The following is an 11,516-nucleotide window of genomic DNA, read 5'->3' on the forward strand; positions in this document are numbered from 1 at the left end:
AGCGGGCCTTATAACGGTCAATAGAGCCATCAGGGCGAGTCTTGATCTTGTATACCCATCTACTGCCCACAACTTCCTGATCAGAAGGAGGATCAACCAGATCCCAAGTGTGTGCTTTTTCAAGTGCCTGTAATTCTTCTTGCATTGCTTGTTGTCAATTTGGGTTTGAGGAGGCTTCTCTGAATGTCTTAGGTTCATGTTGATGAAGAATAGTAGAAAAGCAATGGTAATCAAGAAGATGAGGAGGTGGATTCCTTACCCTAGAAGAACGAGCGGGAGGAGGAGGCATGATGGTAGGAGCAGGATCATTGTCCGGTCTGGAATCATCGGGAGATGGAGAAGGCGGAGGAACAGGAGGCTGTGGAGGGTCACTTGAGATAGAACCTGTAGAATCATCACTAGGAAAAAGATCAACATTGGGGTTAGTAAACAAAGGTGACTGAGTAGTAGGAATCGACTCAAAGGATGAGAACCGAGAAAACATGTGGTGCTCCCAAAAGACAACATGACGAGATATACGAATACGTTTAGAAAGAGGATCCCAACAACGATAACCCTTGTATTCAGTGTCATAACCAAGAAAACAACACATATGAGCCCGAGGTTCAAGTTTACTATGTTAGAAACAAGAGACTGAGAGAGTAATCTGAAAGGTGTATTATTGAGTTGTGATCAAAAGTACAATATACAAGAGGTATTTATAGGTGCTAAATGAATCAGAGTAATAAAGGCATAGAATCCTATAATTAATATACAGATATACTACATAAATATAGACGATACTACTTGATCCTAATTGATGCTAATGATTCTCTAACAAAAGCAAAAGCAAAATAAAACAAAATTCTCTAGAAACTTCTTCCAGCTGAACTTGACAGTCCTACGCTTTATTTACAACAGAATTATGTGTCTCTGTTGTTTAGTCATTCGCTCCTAGTTCTCTTTCTCTGTTTGACATCCTTCTGATTCTGATGACCTACCGTAAAGATAACCATCGCATTAAACATGAAAAAAGAAATAACTTAAAACCCCTCACCACAAGACTAGGCTTTAGGAAGCAAGACAGTGATCAATGATTCCATAAGCATTGATAAATTCAAATTTCACCATCAATAGCTAAACCCCACATCTGAGTGCAACTTGATGCATAATGCATCTTGCTAGGTACTTTTAATTAATCACAAAGCAATGAAAATTAATTATGAGGAATAACATGGTGCAATGCATAGGAGAATAGTTACATACCATTTTTCTTCTTCTTCTTATCCTTATCCTTATCCTTAATGTCACTAGGGAGTGGCACGAGACTCTCTGTGTATACAGTGTAGCTTGTGCCGTAATCAGAGAGCCAATGATAACGATCTTTAAAATGTTCGAGATGACAATAATCAAAATACTTGTGTTTGAGGAGCTCTCCTCTGGTATTATATTTGGTAAAATTTAAGAAGAGACGTGAACAAAAATCATATAATGCAATAATGTCACTTTCATTGGAAATGCAGAAAGGCTCAATGTAACTTTCATTGGAAATGCAGAGGGGCTCAGACTGTCCACGAGAAATCTCATAGAAAGTCCAAGATGAATGCACTTTGTATTCTTTCATTACCCAAATGTTAGTTTTATTGCCTTTGGTTCTATAAGAATACAAGGCCAGGCACCCTCCTAGTAGGACGAGATAAGTGGGATCGAGATAATCCATCACTTGTTCAGGCATAGATATGGTTGAGAAACTTCTTTCCTTCAAATCAAATATAAGAATACTATAATCTCTAACTTTAAGAGTGCGGGACGACCAATGAATAGCACCATTCAAGAAGAACCCACGAGATTCCCAGTTGCTCCTACCCAAGGGTTTGGAGAGTGCAGAATCAAGATTAATCCATGAATTGGTTTTAAAAGACAAACAATCAAAGTGCTCTTGGTCATGCATATCCCGAGAAGCTACAACAACTAAGTAGTCATCCTGTGAAGCATCATAACCAAATCCATACAAAATCGCACTACCGGGAAACATAAAGCACTTGCGATTACAACGAGAAACAATGTGAGAGTAGGATACTCTTTTGCTGGATCTAGTCACTGGATTCCATACGACAAAAAAATGCGGGGCTCGGTGTAAGAGAACAAAGCCTCTGCAGGAGCACATAACTTCAAAATTATAATGTGTTTTCGTCTTGAAAGGGAGAGATACCTCTTTTATTGCAGTAGCATGCTTGTAGCCGTCAAATACTGCGTCAATGTCAACAGAGAAAGCCTGGGAATACTCATTTATGAAGAGGCATACATGGGTGGGTGCGGCAGAGAGGTGAACATGCGATTCCGCAAAGTGTGGATCAGAAATGAGAGTGTTCCAAAGCTTCGAAACGCACTTGAGGCGACCGAGATGTTTGAGCGGCACCCTAAGTAAGATTATGTGAATCAACTCAAGAGGGAGAATATCGTGAATGCTCTTGCTCTTGTAATTCTCATCCTGTTGTTGCTTCTTCTGCTCCATAAACGTCGATGGATGGAAGTAGGTGAATGGAAGAAGCAATAGTATTAATAAAGAAAAGTACGAGGAGCTATCGTATGTTTTTTACAATGTATACAATGGAATTAAATTGAAATTAGAATTAAAATAGAGGTAATTAATTAACTTTGAGTAGTTTTCAATTTAACATTTGAATTAAATTATGATATCGTTAGTTATGACAATTAATTAATTTTGAGTAGTTTCCCAAATGTCCAGCACCTCCATCACATTCGGTTTGTGCCTTCTTCCTGTAGCCGGATTTTCACTTTTTCTGTGAACGTGGATGATTATTCTTGAGTGTTTAGTTGTAGACGATTATTGCTGGTTATAATTTATACACGTTCACATTGGATGTTCGTTTTTGTATGATTTTGAATGTTCACTTTCTCAGTTTTCGTAGATGTTTATTCTTCGAGTAATTCAACAAGACACAGGCAGCAGTGCTGGGATGATGCGATCGCAGTTCGGGGTTGCAACTCACGTCGGCGACGCTGACAGTTGCAGGTCACGGATGTTCGGCCACGTGAGGAGTGACGGAGGTTCTTCCGGCGAGGACGTTGGCGCGAGGAGGCGAAGCGCGACAGTTCCGATCGGCAGGAACGGAGGCTACACGTCGCGCAGAAATAGAGTGGTAGGACGCAAATTCTGCGCACACGGCGGGGCGGCGGAGAAATGGGGTTTTTTGGAGGGTAGGTAATTGTGGGTGATGAAGGGTTAATGTGAAAGAATTTGGAGTAAATTGGGGATAGATATCACAAAAAGCAACTAGAAATTAGGGATAATGATGTTTAATTTACATTATTAATACATATTGAGCCAAATAAACAACCCATTGTATATATTGTATAGATACTTCATCGTCTCCCTAGCAGGACTCAATTAATAATGACTAATTAGAAAAAATATAGATGTATTAATAGTAGGTAGTTTAATAATGTATTTATGTGATTTTATTTATTTTAATGGTTAGAAAAAATAAACGTGTTAACGTACTTATTTTAAATAGAGAGTCAATCTTTTTTATTATTTAAAATGGACTGTTTTTATTATTTAAAATTTTCATCTTCTCTATTATTTAAAATATTTTATTTTTAAAAGTTTGATTTAATTTGAATTATTAATATTTTTTATTATTTTTAAAAATTATATTTAATTATTTATAAAATATATATAAATAATTTTTAATTATTTTAAAAAATTTTATATATCTCATTGACCATCTAAATGAAATAAATATATGTGATGTAAATTAATAAATATACTACAAATTATTTATTTTGATAATTAAAATAATTAAATTATTTATTTAAAAAAACCTGAAAAATGTGCTACTAGTAAAATTGAGCCTTGAAAAACGTTTTTTTTTTTTGTGACTAGCCTTGAAAAGCGTTTAGTCTAACTTATAATGATGCTAAGAGTAAAAATTTTTGACGGAATATATAAATATGAATTTGGATTTCTTTTGTTAAGGGAAAAAATTAGTAAAATAATAAAATATTAAATTTATAATTTTTTTATTGTACGTGAATTTTATTATTTTAATTTAAAATAATTAAATATTTATCTTTTTATTTTGTCAATTAAAATAGCTCATAATTAACCACAAAAAATAAAAAAATAAAGCTCTAAATTTAAATATATATGACAAGAGAAAACAATATACTTGGAAGATGCATACTAGTGAAATTTAGTATTGGAAAGTATTTTTAATCTAAATGAGAGTAAATGTGAAGAAAAATTAAAATTTAATGAGATCTAAATGAATTATCCACTCACATTTGTTAATTTTTAATTTATAAATACAATTATACAATGACTTGCATTAAAAATTTAAAAGTATTGCACTATTAAATAACCAATTTCTTTAGGAAATTAATAGGGTATAACCAATAACAAGCCAACAAGGATATTTAAATTATATTCTATATTAATTAACTGTTATTAATTATTTAAATTTTATTTTTTAAAAAATACAAAATTAATGATTACTTTTTACTCTAATTCATCTTTTACTATTTACTAGTGTTAAATTTATGTGATGTACGGACTTACATTTTAATTTGACATTATAAATTGAAAATAATATTTTATAATCATAAATGTTTCAAGTTTAATATAACATTATCACCGTCATTATATAATAAACGTACTGAATATGTTGTTTCATATTTATTCAAAGTAAAATACAAATAGAACCGTTTGAAGTCTATAATATTCTTGAACCATAAAGAGAGAGACCTGGAAAAATAAGAACATATATAACTGTAATAGTAGTATGTCAATTTTATAGTAAACTTTTATATCAAAAGGCTAATGAAAATTTATCAACAACCTATTATTTTATTAACATCATTAGAAAAGCAATTAGCATATGATGTGCTCCGTGTTAACACTTCATTTCAAGTCTGAAAGTAGAGTTATTGATAAATTAGATATATCTACTGTAAATATTTGTGCAAAAGTATAAATCTTAACATGTTATTAAAATGAAAATACTATTTTTTTTACCTAAATATTATTAAAAACTTCTTTGAACATGACATTTGTTGTTAATGACTTTGGATTACCGTCTTCGTCCAGAATTAGAACCTTGAGACCACTATGACTCTTAACTCTTTGACAAAGCAACGTAAGTTGTCCATGGGTGAACACTAATTTTAGCAAGTAAAGCCCTACATGTGATAATGATTGACATTGACTCGTATTGATGGTCATTGCAAAGCACGCTGTTAATGAAGATTGTCTCCATTAGAACTTAAATGGCAATCCTGAATTCGAAGAGATCAAGTTCATTTTTGGAAAGTACATTTTTCGTTAATATTTCTACCGGTTACTACAGTCGCTCCAATTACGTTGTTGCCAATTTTGTTAACTATTAACATTGTCCCGTTGCATAAACCTGAAGTATGGTCTATGCTTTACAACGACTCCTGGCTTCAAAGTCAACTTGTGGTTGGGTAGTCCCCATGGTTTCTAAAAATCAGAGCAAATCGGTCGGTCGAACCGGTTCAACCGAGAACCAGCAATGAAAACGTTCCGGTCCGCTGCCAATACCGCTGATAAAAAAACCGTTTAGAAACTGCTGGTTAGACCGAATTGGTAACCGGCTGGTTCTATAAAAACAACGTCGTTTTGTGTTAAAACAAAAACAAAACCCAAATGTGCAAGCCTCTGAAGCCATTCGGCTATTCCATTCGTGAACCCCCTCTTCCCCAATCATTCGTGAACCCCCCTCCTTTGGAGCAAAACCCTAGCCGCTTCTTCCTCAGGTTCCTTGTCGCCGCCGCCGCCCCAGGTTCTCCTTTCTCGTCACCTCTGCTTCTTCCTCTTCCCCAGCTCCGGAACCCAAGTAGCTCGGTCTGTCGTCCACTGGCTTCTCTCTTCGTGGCTTGGAGGTTGGAGCAACTCGCCGTTTGCTGTCATCTCACCTGTTGCTGTCGTCTCATCTCTCGTTGGTTACCGTCCGTGTCTCCGTCGAAGGTGGGTGGTCGTGCTTTGCTTCTTCCTTTTAATTTTGCTCTGGTTACTGATGGCTCTGGTTACTGAATGCTTGGTTCTTCTTCTTCCTTTTAATTTCTGAAATTTTTGCTCAAATATTGTTGCTAATGTTCTTCTTCTGCCTTGCTAATGCTCTGTTTAATTTATTGTTGTTTTGAACTTTTGAATTTCTGCCTTGCTAATGCTCTGTTTAATTTCTGCCTTGCTAATGCTCTATTTAATTTCTGAAATTTCATTCAGTGTTTAATATTTAATTTAGTGTCATCACTGCCTTGCTGAATGGTGTTGCTGTTCGATAATGTACTGGTGTTGCTGTTTTAGTGTTTTATAATGTACTGCTATTTTAGTGTTTTGTAATTGCTGAATGGTGATTGTTGAGTTTAGATATGGTGTTGCTGATGATTAATTTAGTGTAACCTTTTAAATGTTTGTTCTTTGTTGCTAAATGCTGCTACTGTTTAGATATGGTTTAGTGCCTGTTGATAACTTATACCGTGTTGTTTGTGCTGAGGTTTTATGTTGCTGCATACTTGTTTTTTTCACAGCTTCATGTTTTAGGAATGGTTTTTATTGGCCTCATTTTTTAAGTGTTTGTTTTATTTATAATAATTTGTTCCTATTTCATGGTATGAATCTAAATTAATTTTTCACTTAGGTAGTTGTTATGTTTATCATCTAAATTCAATGAATTTGTTGATTTATATTTCATTTATGTTTATCAGCAAGCTTCCAATTTGTTTCTGTAGTACCTGCCTCTACTTTTTAATTGTTGTACAAATGAATGTGTGATATATGTTGATTATCTCTTCTTTTTTACCTCTTGTTGACTATGGTAGAGTTGCTTTTTTGTTTATAGAATTTGGAGCATTTTCCAATTGAGATTAATTGGTTATGCATAGCTTCACTAAAGAATTTGGCGCATTTTCCAATTGAGATTAATTGGTTATGTATAACTTATTCATTTTCTCAATAACGTTCACATACTAAATCATGTTGCTGTTTCAACCTAGTTGATGTGTCATATAAGTCGAGTTTATCAGCTATTGTTATTTTAATTGCTATCCACCTGTGTATGAGAATGCTTGTGGGATTTTAGTCTTCTTGTCTTGTATATGAATTCTGAAATTCTGAAATACCGATAAATTTGAAATTCTTGTTGTAGTATTTTAAATTTGTAAGATATTTTAAGATTTATATTATTCTATAATTATATTTTAAAATGTTTATTTATAATTTATTTATTATTTTATTCTAAAACGGTTTTTCTAGTTGAACCACGGTTGAACCGGTTGAACCAGTGAACCAGTGACTAGAACGGTTTGATGATCGGTCCGGTTCTCAGAACCTTAGTAGTCCCGAACATTTGATGTCATTTAGGAACTCTGGTGTGAACCACTCTTGTTTTACATCTTCATTCTTATCAGCTTGACATGTGTCAGAACTTAGATACTCCTTTTCCATCCCTGTGAAGATTGTCAAGATGAAATCGTTTACCTTTTCAACACTTTCAAGCGTGGGTGCAAAACTTATCCTACTCTGAAAATACCTGTAATCTGACATATTTTGCAACAAATTTGAATATGCAAAATCTACCAAATGAGAGAGAGGGTTATCAGTAGTTACAATCAGCAGATCATCTAGAACTTCAACTTCTGATTCATCATCAACAGCAGAACCAATATTTTTATTTTCAACATCATGTATCCAATTAGCAAATATCTTTATTTCACCGTCATGTTGATATGAAAAAGCCATTAGAAGCCTCATATTCATATGCAGGTTCAGAACCTTACAGAACGACCATATATGGGATGAGTTAATAGCTGATGATAATATATCGTGTCTACTCCTTTTCGGAATCACTGGAATTATCTGTCTGAAATCACCTTTTAGAACCACAATCTTACCACCAAATAGTTGATGTATCTTATGTTGATCGGTAACTGACGTAAGATCCACGAGTGTCTGATCAAGTGCTTTAAAGCACATTTTATTAAGCATTGGTGCTTCATCCCAAATTATTAAGGTACTTTGGATTAACAGCTCAGTCTTCAAACTGTCATGCTTGATGTTGCAAGTAGATTCACCAATAATTGTAATGAATATTGAAAACCTAGAATGAGCCATTCTGCCACCAGGTAGGAGTAAAGACGCAATTCCACTGTATGCGACATTTAAAATAATTTTTCCTTTAAACCGAATAACAGAAGATAGTCTATTTCAAATAAATGTCTTACCACACCCACCATACTCATAAACGAAGTAAAAACTACCAGAGTCTGTAATAACAACATTGAGTATCTCATCGAATACTAATCTTTGTTTATGAGTCATCTTTTATTCCGTTATAAGTTTGTATGAGTCAACTCATTTGTGTCATATGCTAACTTCTCCTCTATTAGCTTATTCTGAAAAAGGCGAACATCAAACAGCTCAGGATATGGCATTGATTGATACTCTTTTAAAGATCTCGTATTATTGTTGAATATCTTCTCAATCTCAATAAGGCAGAAATTTTTTAATTCTTTATCAATCATGTTTAATCCTAGCAAAAGCACATGATGGTTTTATGAAATATTTAATAAGTAATTCCAAAATAAAAATCATTAATATTATTAATAAAAATAAAAGTAATAAGATAATACAATCTTGATATAAAAAAAGATAGTGAAATATTTTAGTTTTTCAATATTTTTCTCCTCTCATATAGTATTCCATCAGCTATTAATGTCCAAGTTGCATACCAAATACGATTTGGTTTGCTAATATACTATTAGATATGAGTAGCATCACAAACAATTTTTCAATTGATGACCAGATGTAAGTTCAGCTACCTCATTAATAACTGCAATGAATTTTCTATCGTCACACAATAGTCCCATGGAATAGCAAACATCTTCGAAGTTAGAATATGTAATCCCATTAACTGTCCTAATAGACTCATATGTTGTGCAAAATTTCTGAAGAGCTAACAAAATTCTCATATAGTAGATACATGTGCTCGATGGAGCATAGTTTAACCTCCCAATAGAATGCCTTTTTTGCGTGGATGACATTCCCTTGCTTTTTTATCATAAACAAACTAATTTAGAAACTCAGTATACGTCAAAGTTTGACATGCTTCAAATTATTTATTGACCTCTATCTATGCTAAGAACATCGTACATTTTTCTTTCTCTTCTTCCACGATTTTCTCAAGATTGTCATCATCTTTAAAGATGATCTCCAAGCAAATGAAAGATTAATCTCATCACTGAAGGCCATCTCTAATGAATATCATAAGCCAAAATTCTCTACACAGTCTCACATGCAGATAGATACCTACAATTATAAAATTGTTTGATTTCATCAATAACCCGAGCATCCTCTCCAGTGAAAGCTTTCTTTAAAACTCCAATAGCTATCCTGTCTGGACCTCTATTCCGTACTTGAATAAATATTTGATAGCATTTGACTTGTTGCAGTACTCTACTTTAACATGTGCTTGGATATGCATTGTATGGAACCACATTTCTATTATCCATATGGACTCTCTTTTTCTCGATAACTACTCATGTGTCTCGTCTTCTATATGATGGGTATCCACTATTATCAATAAATTGAGGTATCTTCTTCCACCCTTGAATTTTCGGACTTCGAAGATAGTCGCTTGATTGGCGTAATAGCATTTTCCAACACCTCAGATTCACCATTGTCCGTAATTTCATTGGAGAATTCAAGCAATAAATTTTGTACAAAATACTATGTTAAATTAAAGACATCCTTCTCACATTTTATTTTAACTCAATAAAATTTTTTGAATAAAATTAGACTTTAACTTTACGAAAAAATATTTTTTGAATAACTACCTTTGCACCTTCTATTTTCTCTCCTTCAATGACTGAGGATGTCTTTGAGGTTGGAAGCAAACCACCAGTATAGTCAACATCCTAAAATTATAATTAATTATTAATTATTTTATATAAATTAGATACTATCAATGACTATAGAATCAAAATCGTTAATTGATTTTTAATAGAAATTGTATTTGTAACTGCACCCACAATTTGAATAGAGTGATCCTCTCTGAATTTATTTATGAGGTCTATATCATCAGTCATCTTTCTAACTTTATAAGAAGATAAAAAATGTGGATTATCAAATATTTGGACTTCAATGATAAAGAAAAAGAGAAAGGTCTTATCAATTAGATTGAACAAAAGTGTAGGTGTATTCGATAGATCTTCTTTCTATAGAATATAAATATTAAGTATACTTTCTAAATTAGCAATTATATAAGATATAAAACAAATATTCGTTTTAAAATAGAAAACTCGTTTAATCTAATCACAAAATAGAATAAATATCAATAATATAAATTTAATATTGTTAAAAAAAATGGTAGTAAACTCACGTCTTCATCAAGCCAAACAATTACAATTGAGTATGATAAAGGAGAATTTTCGTAACTCATTAGTGTTCATAACCTTATCACTCGTATACATACACACAAACTATCAACTGTAGGATTGATCTCAACAATTTTGTGAGTATGAACCTCCACCAAAAAAAGATAGAAAAATTTTAAAAGGAGTAATTAATTGTACTAAGCAAGGGAGATGTGGTGCTATGCATCTTTAATTTGTACTTTTATAGTTGACTTATAACTAGAATTTTCTGAAGAGTTATGCTACGTGTACACCAAAATTAGCCACCAAAGTTAGCCACAGTATAAAATACATGGTAGAATACAAATATACATTGAAAATAAATTAAACCACACATGTATTTATATACAAATACATTAATGACTGATTTTAGTGGTTGATTTTGATGTACAAATAGCATTTTTATTTTCTAAAACCTAATTGATTTTTATTTGAATTTAAAATATAAATCTTAACAACTAAAAGATATAATGCAAACTAAATTATTATTGTTACACAAAAACTAATTGACTAATTTTTAATTATTATTATTATTACATGAAAACTAATTAATTAATTATTAATTAATATTATTACTTCAAAATTAATTCGCACTTAGTTATAAATCTTAAGTGATAAAACTAATTCGTTCTTGGTTTAAAAGATGATAAAAGTATCTTTAAATTTAGTTATTTAAATAGAATTATTATTTTTATTACGTGAACTTACTCTCTTATTTTTTATTTAATTTGTTTAAATAGAACTTAATTTTTTCAAAAATCACAATAATGAGGTGAACTTATTAATTAGTTTAGGAATAAATTTAAATTAAAATAAATTTAGATTAGTTTTTTTAAAAAATTTAATTTATTAGTTTAGAAATATGAGCTACAATAATCAATAATTATGTGAACTTATTTAAAATAACATAAGCAGATAATTTAAAATTTAAAAAATAAAAATCTAAGCAAAACAACCTACTAAAGCAAATAACTTAAAATTGAAAAGTAACAACCCAACGAATTAATACGTTATAATTTATAAATAAAATTTTAAAAAATTCTAGTAAACAACCTAAGCAAATAAAATTTTAAAAAATT

The 11,516-nt window shown here is 31.9% G+C and overlaps 2 protein-coding genes across 3 annotated transcripts; both read right to left on the reverse strand.

Annotated features, from left to right (window-relative positions):
* Positions 1-923: 923 nt before the first annotated feature.
* Positions 924-2,494, reverse strand: LOC107635454 (F-box/kelch-repeat protein At3g23880-like). Of its 2 annotated transcripts, none has more exons than XM_021122080.2 (2): positions 1,246-2,494; positions 924-976 (listed from the first exon to the last, which is right to left on the reverse strand). In XM_021122080.2, the coding sequence occupies exons 1-2, from the start codon at positions 2,492-2,494 to the stop codon at positions 924-926; spliced, it is 1,302 nt and encodes a 433-aa protein (XP_020977739.1). The 2 variants fall into 2 exon arrangements, with proteins under 2 accessions (XP_020977739.1, XP_088340356.1); XM_088484230.1 differs by having other exon boundaries at positions 934-976; positions 1,242-2,494.
* Positions 2,495-7,348: 4,854 nt separating this feature from the next.
* LOC148569514 (uncharacterized) lies at positions 7,349-8,137 on the reverse strand. The gene has a single exon (XM_088485100.1). It carries the CDS (start codon positions 8,135-8,137, stop codon positions 7,349-7,351), a length of 789 nt encoding a protein of 262 aa, XP_088341226.1.
* Positions 8,138-11,516: the final 3,379 nt, after the last annotated feature.

This window comes from Arachis ipaensis, chromosome B4, assembly GCF_059453495.1.
Source record: "Arachis ipaensis isolate K30076 ecotype BB chromosome B4, ASM5945349v1, whole genome shotgun sequence".
NCBI lineage: Eukaryota > Viridiplantae > Streptophyta > Magnoliopsida > Fabales > Fabaceae > Arachis > Arachis ipaensis.

Excerpts from the sequence above, each read along its gene's own strand:
- LOC148569514 (XM_088485100.1), bottom strand. The coding sequence starts at position 8,137 with ATGGCTCATTCTAGGTTTTCAATATTCATTACAATTATTGGTGAATCT.
- LOC107635454 (XM_021122080.2), bottom strand. The coding sequence starts at position 2,494 with ATGGAGCAGAAGAAGCAACAACAGGATGAGAATTACAAGAGCAAGAGC. Across the intron at positions 977-1,245 it reads TAAGAAGAAGAAGAAAAATG|GTCATCAGAATCAGAAGGAT; the intron begins GTATGTAACTAT and ends TCTTTACGGTAG.